This window comes from Palaemon carinicauda, chromosome 13 (genome assembly GCF_036898095.1).
Source record: "Palaemon carinicauda isolate YSFRI2023 chromosome 13, ASM3689809v2, whole genome shotgun sequence".
NCBI classification, from domain to species: Eukaryota; Metazoa; Arthropoda; class Malacostraca; order Decapoda; family Palaemonidae; genus Palaemon; species Palaemon carinicauda.
Window position 1 is genome coordinate 17,674,592 of NC_090737.1, and position 22,570 is coordinate 17,697,161.

A 22,570-nucleotide genomic window follows, 5' to 3' on the forward strand; every position below is an offset into this window, starting at 1 on the left:
CTTATTCAAGACTTCTTATGAATATTGCAGAAGCTTCAATATGTTAGACACTATGACAGTTTTCCTGGTTACCAAAAGCAGTTAGATGTGTAAATACATTCTTTTGTTTGATTGTTCATTGTTGAACTATAAAACTTGAACAAAACAATGGTTTCCATTTTTGGCATCACGTCGAAAACAATATATATGGAATTAGCTTCATTTCCTTTTTTTTTTTTTTTTTTAATATCTAGGTATACAGCAAGTAAGACAATATTGTAATATACCCTTCTACCTGATCTGTTACAACAGATGCCTAAGTTATTCTAGTTCTCATATTCTGACACCAGTGAAGCACAGTACAGTATATCCCAAACTTCCTTGACCTAGTTGTAAATGTCCCACTTCCATAGGTTTTGCAACAGGCTAGTCTCTCTTCAGTGTCAGTTGTGGAGATTATTGAGCATATCCTCATGGATATAATATTTTCAGAAGCTGAAGCATCTGCTTTCTATGTGTGGCAAATGGGATGCTTCTGCACTAAGGTTTCCATTTCTTTGATTGCAGACTTCATCATTGTGAAGCAAAAAAGCTGGTATCTTGGTCAGCTATCAAAGGATATGGGTTGGTTCTTTTTCGTTTTTATGATTAAGGTAATGCGTATGGACAGAAGGAGAAGCCTTTCAAACTAGACAAGATACTTAAGCCAGGCTGCTCCGAGCATCTGGTGAAACTTTGCAGCTGGGATTTGTGCTCTGTTTTGAGGACCTTAACCGGATCTCTTCATCTAAGACCCTAAAAGAAGGCAGAATTCTTGCTGGCCTTTTCATCCTCTATGAGAGTGAAGAAGCCCCATGCCTCTTTTAGATGTTGTAACCCATTTGGGGAGCTGGGGCTCGGCTACTCTTGCTCAGGATTTTGCCACGAACACCTGCAGGCTGAGCCTGAATGGTATGAATACACACTTTTTCATTCCTGTGTGTGATACTAGGTATGCCGTTCATTCTAATAGTCAGGCATTCTCCATCATGAGGCTCTATACTACACAGTATTCTAGAAGTTTATTCCTGCTGTAGAATGATCTTCCTTTATCGGATAGTTGAATTGGTAGAACTTAAAAAGTTCAAATTTGCAGCAAATGCTTTTACAGTATGTTGAACACGCTGACTCAAGTCTTTTTATAGTTTATATATCAAAGATCTGTTTTAATGTTGTTACTCTTATGATATTTTATTTCCATTGTACATTACTTCTCATATAGTTTGTTTATTTCCTAATTTTCTTTCCTCACTGGGCTATTTTTTCCTGTTGGAGCCCTTGGGCTCATAGCATTTTGCTTTTTCTAACTAGGGTTGTAGCTTGGCTAATAATAATGATAATAATAATAGCTCTACCTTCAACAGTACGAGGGAACTTGCTATCTGCAGCGCACTCTGTGAAGCTCATAGAGACACATCAATCTTTAGGGAATATCCCCTCTCTCATTTTAAGCCAGGTAAGGCACAGTTGTGATTGTAGATAAGTGTTGGGAAAGCCTCACCAGGTAGAGCAAGTGTGTTCTTTTCATGTAAAAGTGTGTGTGATTATACAGTCATTCACAGCAAATAAGGTATTTTGATAATTGGAATTTTAAGAAAAATTATTTTTGTATATCAAAATCATTTTTTTTAATATACTTTGATGTAAGTTTTAAGCAGCGATATTTTAGATTTCACATGGCCTTTCACAATTATGCAAGAAATCTTTCTCTCAGTATGATTTATCACTGCAGGCAAGGAGAAGATGGTTATTCCAACGAATATTAGAGAGCTACTTCTAACTTATTTGCATCTTTTAACCCAGTCGCAGTTTTGGTTTTCAAAGTGATAATGTCTGGATGATTTTAGTTTGGAATTGGAAGGAACATTGTATTTGAAGTTCCTATGGTATTCTATTGTTATCTTGCAGCTTTATGCAGTTATTTGATAAAGGTTTGGTTTACTTCAAAATTGCAGCTTTTTTTCAGGATTAGGTCTTATGTAGCATGTGGAAAACCTTAGATACAGTAATGAAACACATTGTTTTAATACTTACTTCAAGGCATGCCCAGTGAGTTGTCATACTATAGATCCAGTGTCTTCCCATCTGCAAAAAAAAAATGTAGGGGAGTTTACATGCAACAAATCTTACTTTAAACCTTGATTTTTTTTTTAGAGTTCACTTTGTGTTTTTTTAATTCTGAATTACTCATCATCAGTTAGTAGAAACGGATTTTGAGCGAAGCGAAAAATCTATTTTTGGGTGAGATAGCCATGTCGTCCTGATGGAAGTTCCATCTGGACGACATGGCTATCTCACCCAAAAATAGATTTTTCGCTTCGCTCAAAATCCGTCTTAAACCTTGATTTTTTTTCAGAGTTCACTTTGTGATTTTTTAATTCTGAATTACTCATCATCAGTTAGTAGAAAAATTTTATTTTTCATTACTGTATTACAAAAAGGTTAGGTATTTTTTATATCGCCCCCATTTATTTTCCGGTAGTTAAGAAGTAGTATAGTTATTTTTGTAATGGAGAAGAGTAAGGTTCTAATGCTATTTTATGAAAATCAAAACTGTGCTGGAATCTCTCAGAAGGAGAGTTGAATTATCATTGTTGTGGTTTCTCTTTAAAGTTTAGCCAGCATTAAAACTATTACTGCAAGTGGAACTTCTTGTGTCAAATTGTTTTCAGTTTATATTCAGTGTAAAAACTGTTTCCAAAAAAATTTGTCATTAAATAAATGTTCATATATCAAATAAGAACTTGTTGGTACTTGTAGAGACTTATTGCCAACAATAAAACGCAGCTCAAGCAAAGTTATAGTGTAGACTCAAAAAGTAGCCACCCAATGCGCAACAGCTAATTCTCGGTATTGTTTTTCAAAGTGTATAAATTTTCTGTATAAATACACAACTGAGGTGTCTAGTGATAGCGATAAGCCATAAGGAAACTTTGAGAACTACGGTAGCACTGAGGGATATAGAATTTACGCTTAATGCGAATTACTCTAATTAAAGGGGTTGATTAGCACTACAGTAAACAAAAGGTTTAGGAAAAACTAAAATATAAAGTTTATTATCTCAAGACTTTCCTGTGGTTCCACCTAGCTTCTCAGCAAAGAGCTCTCTTCATTTATCTTCTCCATTCTAGTATGTTGTGGTTGGGCATGCCGTCTGCGATGCTTTATGGTTACCAATATCGGCTGGTGTATATTTCATGTTTCAAGTCTTGATTCAAAACTCAAAAATCTCTTAAAATTAGTAATCAGTGAGGAGGGGGTAGAAAATAGGTGAACCATATGGAAGTATTGAAATAATAGATTTTACTATTGAAGTTTTTTTATGTCAGTGAATGTTTCTTGTGGCATTTTAGTTATTCTATTTTATGCATTAGAGTACTGTAAAGTGTAGGTAAAATTGCTGTATAATGAATTTTTTGTTTCTGGAATGGATGTGATCCAATTAGTTTTCTTTGGGAACCTAGTTGTGGTCAAGTTGCCGTCTGGATCTAACTGAGGATCTTATTGATTTTGACCTGTGAGATTCTACTGAATTTCAAAAGTAAAATCTAATAGATTTTGATACAATAGTTATGTGAAGACTTTTTGTATTTTACTGTTTTCTTCATGCCTCTTGGTTTCAAGTAGGAATGAATTGCTAGTTTTCATGTTGTCATGTTGAGAAAGGGTGTTCAGTTTACATTAACATCACTACTCGCTGCTTGTAATGTCTGTCGTATACTCTCGGGATCCTAAGAAATCTCTTAAAACATTTTGTGATTTTCCGATCTTTATTTTTCTTTAAAAATTTTAGCTTGGAAGAACATGATTTTGAAATAGGTATGGAACTAGTAGTTTTTAAGGAGGATATAAGGTCAATAGCTATTTAATGTAGGGAGGTTAGGATTGCCTCAATTGTCTCAGGTTCAAGTGTTTCTCTAGTGGAATATTGTCTTGTCGACAGTTTTGTATCTGTTCCCTAGCTGAAATTTACACCTTATAAATGGAACTTTGCTTCCATTTGTTATTTGGGTACTGTAGCGAGAATTTTCTTGCTTGCCTGTTGTCATGATGGTTAAAATTTTTTTTAAGTGTTTAATTACAAACAGGATTTTTTCTGATTCTCCTCATTTTGGTGGTCTTCAAATATTTTGTATAGATTTGAAATTAGCTTTAAAGACTGTAGTGTTTACCTTAGTAAAATACCCATCACATTTAAAATTGGTGTAAAGAAGTACTGTATGAAGATATATTAATAGATTAATGCAATCCTCAGTTTTTCGTAGTTTAAGTTAATGGCTTTGTTAGCTGAATTACTGTAGAAGGCAATGATCCCTTTGTAATGTCTTGCCATTTTGAATATACAGTATTCTATCTCACAGAGCTGGTCACCTTGATTGGTAAATAAGGCCATAAATATTGGTCTAGTGAGAACGTAGCGGTGCATTTTTTTTTATGTTCTTTTTCTTTAGAAGTTAATGTAACTTTTGAAGTGTGTTTTTATATGCATGCTCCTCCTTTATAGTACAGTGTTGGCGCTATGATTTTTCCCAAGTTTTTTGGTACAGGTTAAGTAAAGAGCTAGAATAAATATACAAGTGTTTTAGTAGTGATTGAATTTCAACATTGCAATGTGGGTTTATAATTTCTAGTTGAATTTAAGTGTAGGCAAAAACTTTTCTGGGTTGTGAAGGACAGTAAATGGAACTAGTTTCCATTCCAAATATATTGAGTTATAATTCTAATTTTTTAAGTAAACGTGACTAAACGCAAACAATGTAGGCTAGTAATATTAAAAAAAAATTAATGAAAGATTGGGTGGTAGGATTTTCTGATGTTTAAAAATTAACTATGGGGGCTTTTTTTTTGGAAGGATTCAAGTTACTGTACTATTTGGTAATGTGTTGAAATGTGTCATCTGTTTAGCAAGTTTATGAATGTAGATACAGAAGGTCCTCGACTTACAAACATTGTAATATAAAAACAAATCCAACGTTAATCGTAAATCTCTGATGTTGAATGAGAAGTTTGTATACTGTAATAAGATAAAGAAATAATCATTTATTACAGAAGCAAAACATTTACAATAACCTGATATCCATTACATAAGAAACTGGACTATCTGTTGCCTTTGTAGGTGGAAATCGTAGACACGGGAGTCAGGTTAGGCCTACCCTAGGGCAAAATTTAATAAAATGCAATTTACAAACATTCTTGGAACCTATCAAGTTTGTAAGTCGAGGACCTGTATAGATGCAGACACCATGATAATGAAGATGGATATGTTTAGTGGCTATTTTGCTTTTTGTTTATTTCTTTGATTGTATCAATCAGTGTAATGAAGAGTATTTTTATGAATAGTTTACTTATAGTACGGAAATTGTGTGCAGTAGTTTTTTCTCCCCCCTAATGATAGTGCATAGGGTGGATGATGCTTTCATAAGCCAGTTGTATATTTGGCTTTTCAGAGAATTTTATTCAAAAGTTTGTAATCTTTATATTCAAAATATGTTAATATCGAGAGTTTTTATATTGTACCAGATTTTGTGTTTATATGTTTAGTATTTAAACCATTGCCTTTGATAATTGTCTGCTTGTATTGTGAAGGAAAAGACAAAACCCCTGGCAGCATATTTATACTGGAATTTTATACTTTGTACTGGATTTTTTTTTCTTTAATATTAGATTGTACTAGTAAGGTTTTAGGTTAAGTCATTTTACTGGAGTTAATTTTAATTTGCATTGCAAAATTAATTGTTACCTTTTCAATAGCACAAGTTTTCTATGAATACAGGTACAGTAGTTAATTTTACATGCTTTATTGTCTCTTCAGTGTGTTCTTAGGGATCAGTACTGGTAATTCAGAATGGAAAAAATTCTAGTAAAAGAAAATGACCGGTTTTGGAAATTGAATTTCAAATGGGGATAACTTTCTGTAATTTGGTTTTGGCTTTTAAGCACAGTTTGTTATACACTATTGCAGCCTTAGCTGGGGTAAGGACTGGTCCCGTACTCAATTATTGTATGAGTGGTTAACTCCCTCTTACCTCTTTGTATAGTTAACGAAATGTAATGAAAACCAATTACCTGAAGCATATAACTACATTAGTTACGTGTTCCACCTTTGTTTAGAGTTAGAAATTCTAAAGAAACACTGGATTGAGACCAGGAAGAATGAAAAAAATGTTTTAATGGTGTTAAGAGGCAGAAGACTGTTTTCTTGGCTATAATTTGTGCAAAAAAAATTTATAAGGGAGAAAACTTGGTTTTCCTGGTCATAATTTGTGCAAAGTGTTTTTTTTTTTTTTATAAGGAGCCAGTGTGTTTTTCATGTTTTGTTTTAGTTTCATGATACAGTATATATATTTTGGACCTTTTAGGAATATAAAAAAATGGAAAACCTATACTGTACGTGATTAAGACCTGGCTTATTTAATGGCAGTAGTCATTTTTACTTTGCAGTGATAATTCTGTACGCACTGTGTTTTTGTAAGTTAGACAAAGTACTATGATATGTGATATTTACTTTAGTGTAGAATACAGATTAAGAGTGTGATAAAGGTTTGATTCGTTCGGTTGTCAGGGAGAAATCCTTGATAAGCTGGTAGGCTCTAGATGTACCGGTATGTGGATATAGTGCAAATAGTTTTTCAGCTGACAACTTGATTTTTGGACAAAACATGGTCTTTTTTTTTAGTCATGGAAAAACAAATTATTGTACAGCTTTTCATATCTATATCTCATTAGGTCTCGTTTCCACTTTTTGTTTGAAAAAGAGGGTGAAGGAATTCTGCACAAAGTAGTTGTAGTTGGTTGGTTTATACGAAGACTTGTATGATCTGGCTTTTATTTTTGTAAGCCTGGAGTGTTTTGCCGTGTGTGTACAGCTTGGATATCTCTATTTCATTTGCCCAGACTGCTGTCTTGAGCCACTAAAGTCATTGTTACATTGACCATTATCAACAATATTATTACTATCTTGAAATACAAAAAATATTGTTTTGCTCGATTTTCATTTTCCTTTAAGTGCAGGAACACAGTAAAATTATTTTTCAAAAGGGTTATTACATTAAATTTATTCTTCAAAAGGGTACTTGCAAAATAATTAGTTTTCTACTTTTGTTAATGTGTAGGTAATATGATTTATTGTGGGAAATATTCTGTTTTTATAAGCATTTTTTTGAGGTTAGTGTGTTGTGTGGTCTCTCCATGGACTTTACTGTTAAAGTCTTGAACAGGAAATCTAGTAAAACATAAAATTACCAAAGAAATACTGTCTCCCCTGCTCTAGGGCCATAGTTTCAACATGCAAAGCACAAACTTGGTGTTTTATAAGAGACCCCACAGGTAAAGGCTTTACTGAATCCATCACAGCACCTCCAATACTGAAAAATGATCTTGGTAACAGAAAAAAAAAAAACCACTGTAAAGCAAATACAATTATTAGTGGAACATGCTGCTTTTGCCAAGCCTACATCTTCGATCCTGTCACCAAGGTGCCAAGCCCTACAGCTTCGATCCTGTCACCAAGCTGTCAACATGTTCCTAGCTCAGCTCGGGTAAGTGAGAAATCTTCATCTATTATTGTTAGATTAATTGCTGTTCAAGAGACCTTTCAGCAGCATTTTTGCTTAGCATGCTATCTGCTTTGTGCAGTGCAGAGAGCTTTCTTCACAGCATGGTGCTTGTTTTAAGCAAGTTACTTATCATCTCTTGACAGTTTTATGATTTTCTTAGCCTGCTTTTTGTTAAATCTGATTTTTTTTTTTTATGAAGTTTAATAATTTTCCATATGACTTTTGGCTAATACTGTATAGCATAGCCTAGTTATAATCATTTCATGGTTCCAGCATATGAAGCCTTTCATTCAGCTCCATCTTTCACATCAGCTTGGGAGTTTTATGCTTACTCTTTTTAGATTTTTAGGCTAAATTTATATGTATATTATTATTTGTCTAACCTCAGGTTACATGGATTAATTGATTCCCAAAGCATTATTTATACTTATTTTATATTTGATTGTTACCAATCAGAGCAATAATAGAAAAGTTATTAAAAAATTTGTATTAGCCATTTTCACAGTATTTTCACACTATTACAAAGGATTGTTGAAATATGTACAAACATGGTTGATTATATTGATAGTGTTATCAACCATTATTATCAGTATTTATCAAACATTGCTATCAAGCATTATCAAAATGTCTGGTAATAGTATTGCTTGATATCAATGCTGGGAAATTGATAATGATTGATAGCAATGTTTGAGAGCAATGGTGATAATTGATATTTTGATCAAGCAATATTTAATAATCAAACATTGCTATCAAGCAATATAAATGATCAAGAATTTATATTGCTTGATGGCAGCAATGCTAGACAGTTGATATTGCTTGATGGCAGCAATGCTTGATGATTGATATTGCTTGATAGCAGCAATGCTTGACGATTGATATTGCTTGATAGCAGCATTGCTGGATAGCAGCAATGCTTGACGATTGATATTGCTGGATAGCAGCAATGCTTGATGATTGATATTGCTGGATAGCAGCAATGCTGGATGAATGCTGGATGAATGCTGGATAGCAGCAATGCTGGATGAATGCTGGATGAATGCTGGATAGCAGCAATGCTGGATGAATGCTGGATAGCAGCAATGCTGGATGATTGCTGGATAGCAGCAATGCTGGATGAATGCTGGATAGCAGCAATGCTGGATGATTGCTGGATAGCAGCAATGCTCGATGATTGCTGGATAGCAGCAATGCTCGATGAATGCTGTATAGCAGCAATGCTCGATGAATGCTGGATAGCAGCAATGCTCGATGAATGCTGGATAGCAGCAATGCTCGATGAATGCTGGATAGCAGCAATGCTCGATGAATGCTGGATAGCAGCAATGCTCGATGAATGCTGGATAGCAGCAATGCTCGATGAATGCTGGATAGCAGCAATGCTCGATGAATGCTGGATAGCAGCAATGCTCGATGATTGCTGGATAGCAGCAATGCTCGATGATTGCTGGATAGCAGCAATGCTCGATGACTGCTGGATAACAACAATTATGTATAACAATGCTTGATAACAACAATGCTTGATGATTGCTGGACAGCAGCAATGCTGGATGATTGCTGGACAGCAGCAATGCTTGATCACAGCAATACTTGATGATTGCTGGATAGCAGCTATGCTTGATGATTGCTTAATAGCAGCAGTGCTTGAGAACAGCAATGTTCAATGATTGCTTGAGAACAGCAATGTTCAATGATTGCTTTATAGCAGCAATGCTCGATAGCAGCAATGCTCGATAGCAGCAATGCTTGAAGATTGCTCGATAGCAGCAATGCTGGATGACTGCTCGATAGCAGCAATGCTGGATGACTGCTCGATAGCAGCAATGCTGGATGACTGCTCGATAGCAGCAATGCTGGATGATTGCTGGACAGCAGCAATGCTGGATGATTGCTTGATATTGCTTGATAGCCGCATTGCTTGATAGCAGCAATGCTCGATGATTGCTTGATAGCAGCAATGCTCGATGATTGCTTGATAGCAGCAATGCTTGATAACAACAATGCTTTATAACAACAATGCCTGATAGCAACAATGCTTGATGAATGCTGGACAGCAACAATGCTTGATGATTGCTGGACAGCAGCAATGCTTGATGATTGCTGGACAGCAGCAATGCTTGATGATTGCTAGACAGCAGCAATGCTTGATGATTGCTAGACAGCAGCAATGCTTGATGATTGCTAGACAGCAGCAATGCTTGGTGATTGCTAGACAGCAGCAATGCTTGGTGATTGCTAGACAGCAGCAATGCTTGGTGATTGCTAGACAGCAGCAATGCTTGGTGATTGCTAGACAGCAGCAATGCTTGGTGATTGCTAGACAGCAGCAGTGCTGGGTGATTGCTAGACAGCAGCAATGCTTGGTGATTGCTAGACAGCAGCAATGCTTGGTGATTGCTAGACAGCAGCAATGCTTGATAGCAGCTATGCTTGATGATTGCTTAATAGCAGGAATGCTTGATAGCAGCAATGCTTGATGATTGCTTGATAGCAGCAATGCTTGATGATTGCTTGACAGCAGCAATGCTTGGTGATTGCTAGACAGCAGCAATGCTTGGTGATTGCTAGACAGCAGCAATGCTTGGTGATTGCTAGACAGCAGCAATGCTTGGTGATTGCTAGACAGCAGCAATGCTTGGTGATTGCTAGACAGCAGCAATGCTTGGTGATTGCTAGACAGCAGCAATGCTTGATCGCAGCAATACTTGTTGATTGCTGGATAGCAGCTATGCTTGATGATTGCTTAATAGCAGCGGTGCTTGATAGCATCAATGCCATATGATTGCTTGAGAACAGCAATGTTCAATGATTGCTTTAGAACAGCAATGTTCAATGATTGCTTTTAGAACAGCACTGCTTGATGATTGCTCGATAGCAGCAATGCTTGATGATTGCTCGATAGCAGCAATGGTTGATGATTGCTCGATAGCAGCAATGGTTGATGATTGCTCGATAGCAGCAATGCTTGATAGTAGATTGCGCAATGCTCGATAGCAGCAATGCTTGATAGTAGATTGCGCAATGCTGGATAGCAGCTATGCTTGATGATTGCTTAATAGCAGGAATGCTTGATAGCAGCAATGCTTGATGATTGCTTGATAGCAGCAATGCTTGATGATTGCTTGATAGCAGCAATGCTTGATGATTGCTTGATAGCAGCAATGCTTGATGATTGCTTGATAGCAGCAATGCTTGATGATTGCTTGATAGCAGCAATGCTTGATGATTGCTTGATAGCAGCAATGCTTGATGATTGCTTGATAGCAGCAATGCTTGATGATTGCTTGATAGCAGCAATGCTTGATGATTGCTTGATAGCAGCAATGCTTGATGATTGCTTGATAGCAGCAATGCTTGATGATTGCTTAATAGCAGCAATGCTTGATGATTGCTTGATAGCAGCAATGCTTGATGATTGCTTGATAGCAGCAATGCTTGATGATTGCTTTATATTGCTTGATAGCAGCATTGCTTGCTGATTGCTCGATATTGCTTGATAGCAGCATTGCTTGATGATTGCTCAATATTGCTTGATAGCAGCATTGCTTGATGATTGCTCAATATTTCTTGATAGCAGCATTGCATGATATTGCTTGATAGCAGCAATGCTTGGTATCGCTTGATAGCAGCAATGCTTGGTATTGCTTGATAGCAGCAATGCTTGGTATCGCTTGATAGCAGCAATGCTTGATGATTGCTTGATACCAACAATGTTTGATAGCAGCTATGCTTGATGATTGCTTAATAGCAGGAATGCATAATAGCAGCAATGATTGAAGATTGCTTGATAGCAGCAGTGCTTGATAGCAGCAATGCTTGATGATTCCTTGGTAGCAGCAATGCTTGATGATTCCTTGGTAGCAGCAATGCTTGATGATTCCTTGGTAGCAGCAATGCTTGATGATTCCTTGGTAGCAGCAATGCTTGATGATTCCTTGGTAGCAGCAATGCTTGATGATTCCTTGGTAGCAGCAATGCTTGATGATTCCTTGGTAGCAGCAATGCTTGATGATTCCTTGGTAGCAGCAATGCTTGATGATTGCTGGATAGCAGCAATGCTTGATGATTGCTGGATAGCAGCAATGCTATTATTGCTGGATAGCAGCAATGCTATTATTGCTGGATAGCAGCAATGCTATTATTGCTGGATAGCAGCAATGCTATTATTGCTGGATAGCAGCAATGCTATTATTGCTGGATAGCAGCAATGCTATTATTGCTGGATAGCAGCAATGCTATTATTGCTGGATAGCAGCAATGCTTGATGATGATTGCTGGATAGCAGCAATGCTTGATGATGATTGCTGGATAGCAGCAATGCTTGATAGCAGCATTGCTGTATGATTGCTTGATAGCAGCATTGCTGTATGATTGCTTGATAGCAGCATTGCTGTATGATTGCTTGATAGCAGCATTGCTGTATGATTGCTTGATAGCAGCATTGCTGTATGATTGCTTGATAGCAGCATTGCTGTATGATTGCTTGATAGCAGCATTGCTTGATGACTGCTTGATAGCAGCATTGCTTGATGACTGCTCGATAGCAGCAATGCTTGATGACTGCTCGATAGCAGCAATGCTTGATGACTGCTCGATAGCAGCAATGCTTGATGACTGCTCGATAGCAGCAATGCTTGATGACTGCTCGATAGCAGCAATGCTTGAAGACTGCTCGATAGCAGCAATGCTTGAAGACTGCTCGATAGCAGCAATGCTTGAAGACTGCTCGATAGCAGCAATGCTTGAAGACTGCTCGATAGCAGCAATGCTTGAAGACTGCTCGATAGCAGCAATGCTTGATGATGATTGCTCTATAGCAGCAATGCTTGATGATGATTGCTCTATAGCAGCAATGCTTGATGATGATTGCTCGATAGCAGCAATGCTTGATGATGATTGCTCTATAGCAGCAATGCTTGATGATGATTGCTCGATAGCAGCAATGCTTGATGATGATTGCTCGATAGCAGCAATGCTTGATGATGATTGCTCGATAGCAGCAATGCTTGATGATGATTGCTCGATAGCAGCAATGCTTGATGATGATTGCTCGATAGCAGCAATGCTTGATGATGATTGCTCGATAGCAGCAATGCTTGATGATGATTGCTCGATAGCAGCAATGCTTGATGATGATTGCTCGATAGCAGCAATGCTTGATGATGATTGCTCGATAGCAGCAATGCTTGATGATGATTGCTCGATAGCAGCAATGCTTGATGATGATTGCTCGATAGCAGCAATGCTTGATGATGATTGCTCGATAGCAGCAATGCTTGATGATGATTGCTCGATAGCAGCAATGCTTGATGATGATTGCTCGATAGCAGCAATGCTTCATGATTGCTTGATAACAGCAATGCTTCATAACAGCACTGCTTGATGATTGCTTAACAGCAGCATTGCATAATAGCAGAAATGTTTGATGATTGCTTGATAGCAGCAGCGCTTGATAAGAGCAATGCTTGATGATGTCTTGATAGCAGCAATGCTTGATGATGGCTTGATAGCAGCAATGCTTGATAGCAGCAATGTTTAATAGCAGAATTGCTTGGTGATTGCTTGATAGCAGCATTGCTTGGTGATTGCTTGATAGCAGCATTGATTTATGATTGCTTGATGACTGCTTGATAGCAACAATGCTTGACGACTGCTCGATAGCAGCACTGCTTGACGACTGCTCGATAGCAGCACTGCTTGATGACTGCTCGATAGCAGCACTGCTTGACGACTGCTCGATAGCAGCACTGCTTGACGATTGCTCGATAGCAGCACTGCTTGACGATTGCTCGATAGCAGCACTGCTTGACGATTGCTCGATAGCAGCACTGCTTGACGATTGCTCGATAGCAGCACTGCTTGGTGATTGCTCGATACCAGCACTGCTTGACGATTGCTCGATACCAGCACTGCTTGACGATTGCTCGATACCAGCACTGCTTGACGATTGCTCGATACCAGCACTGCTTGACGATTGCTCGATACCAGCACTGCTTGACGATTGCTCGATACCAGCACTGCTTGACGATTGCTCGATAGCAGCACTGCTTGACGATTGCTCGATAGCAGCACTGCTTGACGATTGCTCGATAGCAGCACTGCTTGACGATTGCTCGATAGCAGCAATGCTTGACGATTGCTCGATAGCAGCAATGCTTGACGATTGCTCGATAGCAGCAATGCTTGATTATTGCTTTATATTGCTTGATAGCAGCATTGCTTGATTATTGCTCGATATTGCTTGATAGCAGCATTGCATGATATTGCTTGATAGCAGCATTGCTGTATGATTGCTTGATAGCAGCTATGCTTGATGATTGCTTAATAGCAGCTATGCTTGATGATTGCTTAATAGCAGCTGTGCATAATAGCAGCAATGCTTGAAGATTGCTTGATAGCAGCAGTGCTTGATAGCAGCAATGCTTGATGATTCCTTGGTAGCAGCAATGCTGGATGATTATTGCTGGATAGCAGCAATGCTGGATGATTATTGCTGGATAGCAGCAGTGCTGGATGATTATTGCTGGATAGCAGCAGTGCTGGATGATTGCTGGATAACAGCAATGCTTGATGATTGCTTGATAACAGCAATGCTCTTTGGTTGCTTGATGGCAGCAATGCTCTTTGGTTGCTTGATGGCAACAATGCTCTTTGATTGCTTGATGGCAGCAATGCTCTTTGATTGTTTGATATTGCTAGGTAGCAGCAATGCTTCATGATTGCTTGATAACAGCAATGCTTCATAACAGCAATGCTTGATGATCGCTTAACAGCAGCAATGCTTGATGATGGCTTGATAGCAGCAATGCTTGATAGCAGCAATGCTTGATAGCAGCAATGTTTAATAGCAGAATTGCTTGGTGATTGCTTGATAGCAGCATTGCTTGGTGATTGCTTAATAGCAGCATTGATTTATGATTGCTTGATGACTGCTTGATAGCAACAATGCTTGACGACTGCTCGATAGCAGCAATGCTTGATGACTGCTCGATAGCAGCACTGCTTGACGATTGCTCGATAGCAGCAATGCTTGACGATTGCTCGATAGCAGCAATGCTTGACGATTGCTCGATAGCAGCAATGCTTGACGATTGCTTGATAGCAGCAATGCTTGACGATTGCTTGATAGCAGCAATGCTTGACGATTGCTTGATAGCAGAAATGCTTGACGATTGCTTGATAGCAGAAATGCTTGACGATGGCTTGATAGCAGCATTGCTTGACGATTGCTTGATAGCAGCATTGCTTGACGATTGCTTGATAGCAGCATTGCTTGATGATTGCTTGATAACAGCATTGCTTGATGATTGCTTGATAACAGCAATGCTTGATGATGATTGCTGGATAGCAGCAATGCTTGATGCATCAATGCTTGATGATGATTACTCGATAGCAGCAATGCTTGATAGCAGCATTGCTGTATAATTGCTTGATAGCAGCATTGCTGTATGATTGCTTGATAGCAGCAATGCTTGACGATTGCTTGATAGCAGCAATGCTTGACGATTGCTTGATAGCAGCAATGCTTGACGATTGCTTGATAGCAGCAATGCTTGATGATTGCTTGATAGCAGCAATGCTTGATGATTGCTTGATAGCAGCAATGCTTGATGATTGCTTGATAGCAGCAATGCTTGATGATTGCTTGATAGCAGCAATGCTTGATGATTGCTTGATAGCAGCAATGCTTGATGATTGCTTGATAGCAGCATTGCTTGATGATTGCTTGATAGCAGCATTGCTTGATGATTGCTTGATAGCAGCATTGCTTGGTGATTGCTTGATAGCAGCATTGCTTGGTGATTGCTTGATAGCAGCATTGCTTGGTGATTGCTTGATAGCAGCATTGCTTGGTGATTGCTTGATAGCAGCAATGCTTGATGATTGCTTGATAGCAGCAATGCTTGATGATTGCTTGATAGCAGCAATGCTTGATGATTGCTTGATAGCAGCAATGCTTGATGATGATTGCTGGATAGCAGCAATGCTTGATGACTGCTGGATAGCAGCAATGCTTGATGCATCAATGCTTGATGATGATTGCTTGATAGCAGCATTGCTGTATGATTGCTTGATAGCAGCATTGCTGTATGATTGCTTGATAGCAGCAATGCTGTATGACTGCTTGATAGCAGCAATGCTTGATGATTGCTTGATAGCAGCAATGCTTGATTATTGCTGGATAGCAGCAATGCTTGATTATTGCTGGATAGCAGCAATGCTTGATTATTGCTGGATAGCAGCAATGCTTGATTATTGCTGGATAGCAGCAATGCTTGATGATTGCTGGATAGCAGCAATGCTTGATGATTGCTGGATAGCAGCAATGCTTGATGATTGCTTGATAGCAGCAATGCTTGATGATTGCTTGATAGCAGCAATGCTTGATGATTGCTTGATAGCAGCAATGCTTGATGATTGCTTGATAGCAGCAATGCTTGATGATTGCTTAATAGCAGCAATGCTTGATGATTGCTTGATAGCAGCAATGCTTGATGATTGCTTGATAGCAGCAATGCTTGATGATTGCTTGATATTGATTGATAACAGCAATGATTGATATTGTTTGATAGCAGCAATGCTTGATGATTGCTTTATATTGCTTGATAGCAGCATTGCTTGATTAGTGCTCAATATTGCTTGATAGCAGCATTGCATGATATTGCTTGATAGCAGCATTGCTGTATGATTGCTTGATAGTAGCATTGCTTGGTATCGCTTGATAGCAGCTATGCTTGATGATTGCTTGATAGCAGCTATGCTTGATAGCAGCTATGCTTGATGATTGCTTAATAGCAGGAATGCATAATAGCAGCAATGCTTTAAGATTGCTATCAAGCAGCAGTGCTTGATAGCAGCAATGCTTGATGATTGCTTGATAGCAGCATTGCTTGATGATTGCTTGATAGCAGCAATGCTTGATGATTGCTTGATAGCAGCAATGCTTGATGATTGCTTGATAGCAGCATTGCTTGATGATTGCTTGATAGCAGCATTGCTTGATGATTGCTTGATAGCAGCATTGCTTGATGATTGCTTGATAGCAGCATTGCTTGATGATTGCTTGATAGCAGCATTGCTTGATGATTGCTTGATAGCAGCATTGCTTGGTGATTGCTTGATAGCAGCATTGCTTGATGATTGCTTGATAGCAGCATTGCTTGGTGATTGCTTGATAGCAGCATTGCTTGGTGATTGCTTGATAGCAGCATTGCTTGGTGATTGCTTGATAGCAGCATTGCTTGGTGATTGCTTGATAGCAGCAATGCTTGGTGATTGCTTGATAGCAGCAATGCTTGATGATTGCTTGATAGCAGCAATGCTTGATGATTGCTTGATAGCAGCAATGCTTGATGATGATTGCTGGATAGCAGCAATGCTTGATGACTGCTGGATAGCAGCAATGCTTGATGCATCAATGCTTGATGATGATTGCTTGATAGCAGCATTGCTGTATGATTGCTTGATAGCAGCATTGCTGTATGATTGCTTGATAGCAGCAATGCTGTATGACTGCTTGATAGCAGCAATGCTTGATGATTGCTTGATAGCAGCATTGCTTGATGACTGCTTGATAGCAGCATTGCTTGATGACTGCTTGATAGCAGCAATGCTTGATGACTGCTTGATAGCAGCATTGCTTGATGATTGCTTAATAGCAGGAATGCATAATAGCAGCAATGCTTGAAGATTGCTCTATAGCAGCAATGCTTGATGATTATTGCTCTATAGCAGCAATGCTTGATGATTATTGCTCTATAGCAGCAATGCTTGATGATTGATTGATAACAGCAATGCTTGATATTGTTTGATAGCAGCATTGCTTGATTATTGCTCAATATTGCTTGATAGCAGCATTGCATGATATTGCTTGATAGCAGCATTGCTGTATGATTGCTTGATAGTAGCATTGCTTGGTATCGCTTGATAGCAGCAATGCTTGATGATTGCTTGATAGCAGCTATGCTTGATGATTGCTTAATAGCAGGAATGCATAATAGCAGCAATGCTTGAAGATTGCTCGATAGCAGCAATGCTTGATGATTATTGCTCTATAGCAGCAATGCTTGATGATTATTGCTGGATAGCAGCAATGCTTGATTATTGCTGGATAGCAGCAATGCTTGATTATTGCTGGATAGCAGCAATGCTTGATTATTGCTGGATAGCAGCAATGCTTGATTATTGCTGGATAGCAGCAATGCTTGATTATTGCTGGATAGCAGCAATGCTTGATTATTGCTGGATAGCAGCAATGCTTGATTATTGCTGGATAGCAGCAATGCTTGATTATTGCTGGATAGCAGCAATGCTTGATTATTGCTGGATAGCAGCAATGCTTGATTATTGCTGGATAGCAGCAATGCTTGATTATTGCTGGATAGCAGCAATGCTTGATTATTGCTGGATAGCAGCAATGCTTGATGATTGCTGGATAGCAGCAATGCTTGATGATTGCTTGATAGCAGCAATGCTTGATGATTGCTTGATAGCAGCAATGCTTGATGATTGCTTGATATTGATTGATAACAGCAATGATTGATATTGTTTGATAGCAGCAATGCTTGATGATTGCTTTATATTGCTTGATAGCAGCATTGCTTGATTAGTGCTCAATATTGCTTGATAGCAGCATTGCATGATATTGCTTGATAGCAGCATTGCTGTATGATTGCTTGATAGTAGCATTGCTGTATGATTGCTTGATAGTAGCATTGCTTGGTATCGCTTGATAGCAGCTATGCTTGATGATTGCTTGATAGCAGCTATGCTTGATGATTGCTTGATAGCAGCTATGCTTCATGATTGCTTGATAGCAGCTATGCTTCATGATTGCTTGATAGCAGCTATGCTTGATGATTGCTTAATAGCAGGAATGCATAATAGCAGCAATGCTTTAAGATTGCTATCAAGCAGCAGTGCTTGATAGCAGCAATGCTTGATGATTCCTTGGTAGCAGCAATGCTGGATGATTATTGCTGGATAGCAGCAATGCTGGATAGCAGCAATGCTGGATGATTATTGCTGGATAGCAGCAGTGCTGGATGATTATTGCTGGATAGCAGCAGTGCTGGATGATTATTGCTGGATAGCAGCAGTGCTGGATGATTGCTGGATAGCAGCAATGATCTTTGGTTGCTTGATAGCAGCAATGATCTTTGGTTGCTTGATGGCAGCAATGCTCTTTGGTTGCTTGATGGCAGCAATGCTCTTTGGTTGCTTGATGGCAGCAATGCTCTTTGGTTGCTTGATGGCAGCAATGCTCTTTGGTTGCTTGATGGCAACAATGCTCTTTGGTTGCTTGATGGCAACAATGCTCTTTGGTTGCTTGATGGCAACAATGCTCTTTGGTTGCTTGATGGCAACAATGCTCTTTGGTTGCTTGATGGCAACAATGCTCTTTGGTTGCTTGATGGCAACAATGCTCTTTGGTTGCTTGATGGCAACAATGCTCTTTGGTTGCTTGATGGCAACAATGCTCTTTGGTTGCTTGATGGCAACAATGCTCTTTGATTGCTTGATGGCAGCAATGCTAGATGATTGTTTGATATTGCTAGATAGCAGCAATGCTTCATGATTGCTTGATAACAGCAATGCTTCATAACAGCAATGCTTGATGATTGCTTAACAGCAGCAATGCATAATAGCAGAAATGTTTGATGATTGCTTGATAGCAGCAGCGCTCGATAACAGCAATTCTTGATGATGTCTTGATAGCAGCAATGCTTGATGATGTCTTGATAGCAGCAATGCTTGATGATGGCTAGATAGCAGCAATGCTTGATAGCAGCAATGCTCGATAGCAGCAATGTTTAATAGCAGCATTGCTTGGTGATTGCTTGATAGCAGCATTGCTTGGTGATTGCTTGATAGCAGCATTGATTTATGATTGCTTGACGACTGCTTAATAGCAGCAATGCTTGACGACTGCTCGATAGCAGCACTGCTTGACGACTGCTCGATAGCAGCACTGCTTGACGATTGCTCGATAGCAGCACTGCTTGACGATTGCTCGATAGCAGCACTGCTTGACGATTGCTCGATAGCAGCACTGCTTGACGATTGCTCGATAGCAGCACTGCTTGACGATTGCTCGATAGCAGCACTGCTTGACGATTGCTCGATAGCAGCACTGCTTGACGATTGCTCGATAGCAGCACTGCTTGACGATTGCTCGATAGCAGCAATGCTTGATGATTGCTCGATAGCAGCAATGCTTGATGATTGCTTGATAGCAGCAATGCTCGATAGCAGCAATGCTTGATGATTGCTTGATAGCAGCAATGCTTGATGATTGCTTGATAGCAGCATTGCTTGGTGATTGCTTGATAGCAGCAATGCTTGGTGATTGCTTGATGATTGCTTGATAGCAGCAATGCATAATAGCAGCAATGCTTGACGATTGCTCGATAGCAGCAATGCTTGACGACTGCTCGATAGCAGCAATGCTTAACGACTGCTCGATAGCAGCACTGCTTGACGATTGCTCGATAGCAGCACTGCTTGACGATTGCTCGATAGCAGCAATGCTTGACAATTGCTCGATAGCAGCAATGCTTGATGATTGCTCGATAGCAGCAATGCTCGATAGCAGCAATGCTTGATGATTGCTTGATAGCAGCAATGCTTGATGATTGCTTGATAGCAGCAATGCTTGATGATTGCTTGATAGCAGCAATGCTTGGTGATTGCTTGATAGCAGCAATGCTTGGTGATTGCTTGATAGCAGCAATGCTTGGTGATTGCTTGATAGCAGCAATGCTTGGTGATTGCTTGATAGCAGCAATGCTTGGTGATTGCTTGACGATTGCTTGATAGCAGCAATGCATAATAGCAGCAATGCTTGATGATTGCTTGATAGCAGCAATGCTTGATGATTGCTTGATAGCAGCAATGCTTGATAGCAGCAATGCTTGACGATTGCTTGATAGCAGCAATGCTTGACGATTGCTTGATAGCAGCAATGCTTGACGATTGCTTGATAGCAGCAATGCTTGACGATTGCTTGATAGCAGCAATGCTTGACGATTGCTTGATAGCAGCAATGCTTGACGATTGCTTGATAGCAGCAATGCTTGATAGCAGCAATGCTTGACGATTGCTTGATAGCAGCAATGCTTGATAGCAGCAATGCTTGACGATTGCTTGATAGCAGCAATGCTTAATAGTAGCTATGCTTGATGATTGCTTAATAGCAGCAATGCATAATAGCAGCAATGCTTGATGATTGCTTGATAGCAACAATTCTTGATGATTGCTTGATAGCAGCAATGCTTAATAGTAGCTATGCTTGATGATTGCTTAATAGCAGCAATGCATAATAGCAGCAATGCTTGACGATTGCTTGATAGCAGCAATGCTTGACGATTGCTTGATAGCAGCAATGCTTGACGATTGCTTGATAGCAGCAATGCATAATAGTAGCTATGCTTGATGATTGCTTAATAGCAGCAATGCATAATAGTAGCTATGCTTGATGATTGCTTAATAGCAGCCATGCTTGATGATTGCTCGATAGCAGCCATGCTTGATGATTGCTCGATAGCAGCCATGCTTGATGATTGCTCGATAGCAGCCATGCTTGATGATTGCTCGATAGCAGCCATGCTTGATGATTGCTCGATAGCAGCCATGCTTGATGATTGCTCGATAGCAGCCATGCTTGATGATTGCTCGATAGCAGCCATGCTTGATGATTGCTCGGTAGCAGCCATGCTTGATGATTGCTCGGTAGCAGCCATGCTTGATGATTGCTCGGTAGCAGCCATGCTTGATGATTGCTCGGTAGCAGCCATGCTTGATGATTGCTCGGTAGCAGCCATGCTTGACTATTGCTCGCTAATGCTTGACGGCAATGCTCGCCTATCGCTAATGCTTGATACAATGTTTGATATCAATATAACACTATAGCAATGCTTGGTATTATATAAAGCTAGATAGCAATGCTTATTATAATAAATATTATCAAGCATTATCATTACATAGCATTAGTAATATCAAGCATCATTATCAAATTTTCTTTATCAAGCATTATTACTATTAAGCATCATCAAGCAAAACAATACTGATATTACCATGGGTTTTCAACATAATCAAGTATCATTATTTAGCATTGTCCATATTAACAATCAACATTTTCAAACAATTACCAATGATTATCAACTATCAAACATTACCAATTATGATTTCCAAGCATCATTATCATGCATTATCAATATTACAAAGCATCATTATCAAGTATTATCGATATTATCAAGCACTAAATATCAATCATCAAATTTTAAGCATCAAATATTAAGTATTATAATTTATCAAGCATTATCTGTATTTAAAGCAGTATGTTATCTCAAGCATTCTAGATATTGGCACTCAATTAGAAGGAATCATTATCAAGCATCATCTATATTAATTGATAAATAGCCTAATCAATCATCAATTCCCTTAATCATCATTATCAATGTCATCCTTATCTATATCAATCATTATATTCTTAAACTATAATATTTTGTCAATAAACATTACCTATCATAAGTGTTATTTTCATATCATTAATTATATATTATAATTATCATTATCAATCATGATCTATATGATAATCAATCATCATCATCAATCGCATTTTCAGTCATTTTAACATATATCATTAAATCTTACCATTTTCATAATTGATCAATATCAATTATAGTTTTGTCAATTATCATTATCAAACGTTATGATGATCATCATTAATCATTGTCAATCATTATGATCATTATCATTTCATGCTATTCCTAGAATCATGCTCGGCTTCGAACCTTATACATCACCTAACAGTGTTCTTGAAGATCCAAATGAACAGTCATATTTCATAGTTTCCAAACTGATAGTGGCCCATTATCATAGAATCTTCTAGTCATGACGTCTGGTCGATTGTTAAGTGCTAGGTAGGCGTTGCTATGCAGTCTTGGTGAGCGTCCATTTCTGTAAGAGAAAATAGTTCATCAAAATTTATAACATTT

General features: G+C 38.6%; 5 protein-coding genes across 5 annotated transcripts in view; 2 read left to right on the forward strand and 3 right to left on the reverse strand.

Moving 5' to 3' along the window:
• LOC137652194 (lysosomal phospholipase A and acyltransferase-like) overlaps positions 1-6,999 on the forward strand; it is a 49,519-nt gene extending 42,520 nt beyond the window's left edge. Inside the window, exon 9 of the mRNA XM_068385410.1 lies at positions 1,383-6,999. Coding sequence (XP_068241511.1) covers positions 1,383-1,418 — 36 coding nt within the window. The 3' untranslated portion in view covers positions 1,419-6,999. The remainder of the gene's footprint in view (positions 1-1,382) is intronic.
• Positions 7,000-8,340: 1,341 nt separating this feature from the next.
• LOC137651447 (uncharacterized) lies at positions 8,341-9,486 on the reverse strand. The gene is made up of 2 exons (XM_068384673.1): positions 9,329-9,486; positions 8,341-9,214 (listed from the first exon to the last, which is right to left on the reverse strand). Exons 1-2 carry the CDS (start codon positions 9,484-9,486, stop codon positions 8,341-8,343), a joined length of 1,032 nt encoding a protein of 343 aa, XP_068240774.1.
• A 124-nt stretch (positions 9,487-9,610) lies between these two features.
• Positions 9,611-10,048, forward strand: LOC137651448 (uncharacterized protein DDB_G0286393-like). Its single transcript, XM_068384674.1, has one exon. The coding sequence runs from the start codon at positions 9,611-9,613 to the stop codon at positions 10,046-10,048; it is 438 nt and encodes a 145-aa protein (XP_068240775.1).
• Positions 10,049-11,295: 1,247 nt separating this feature from the next.
• Positions 11,296-14,288, reverse strand: LOC137651449 (streptococcal hemagglutinin-like). The gene is made up of 4 exons (XM_068384675.1): positions 13,963-14,288; positions 12,818-13,753; positions 12,001-12,546; positions 11,296-11,665 (listed from the first exon to the last, which is right to left on the reverse strand). The coding sequence occupies exons 1-4, from the start codon at positions 14,286-14,288 to the stop codon at positions 11,296-11,298; spliced, it is 2,178 nt and encodes a 725-aa protein (XP_068240776.1).
• A 4,362-nt stretch (positions 14,289-18,650) lies between these two features.
• On the reverse strand, positions 18,651-20,401 carry LOC137651450 (neurofilament heavy polypeptide-like). The gene is made up of 2 exons (XM_068384677.1): positions 20,292-20,401; positions 18,651-19,152 (listed from the first exon to the last, which is right to left on the reverse strand). Exons 1-2 carry the CDS (start codon positions 20,399-20,401, stop codon positions 18,651-18,653), a joined length of 612 nt encoding a protein of 203 aa, XP_068240778.1.
• Positions 20,402-22,570: the final 2,169 nt, after the last annotated feature.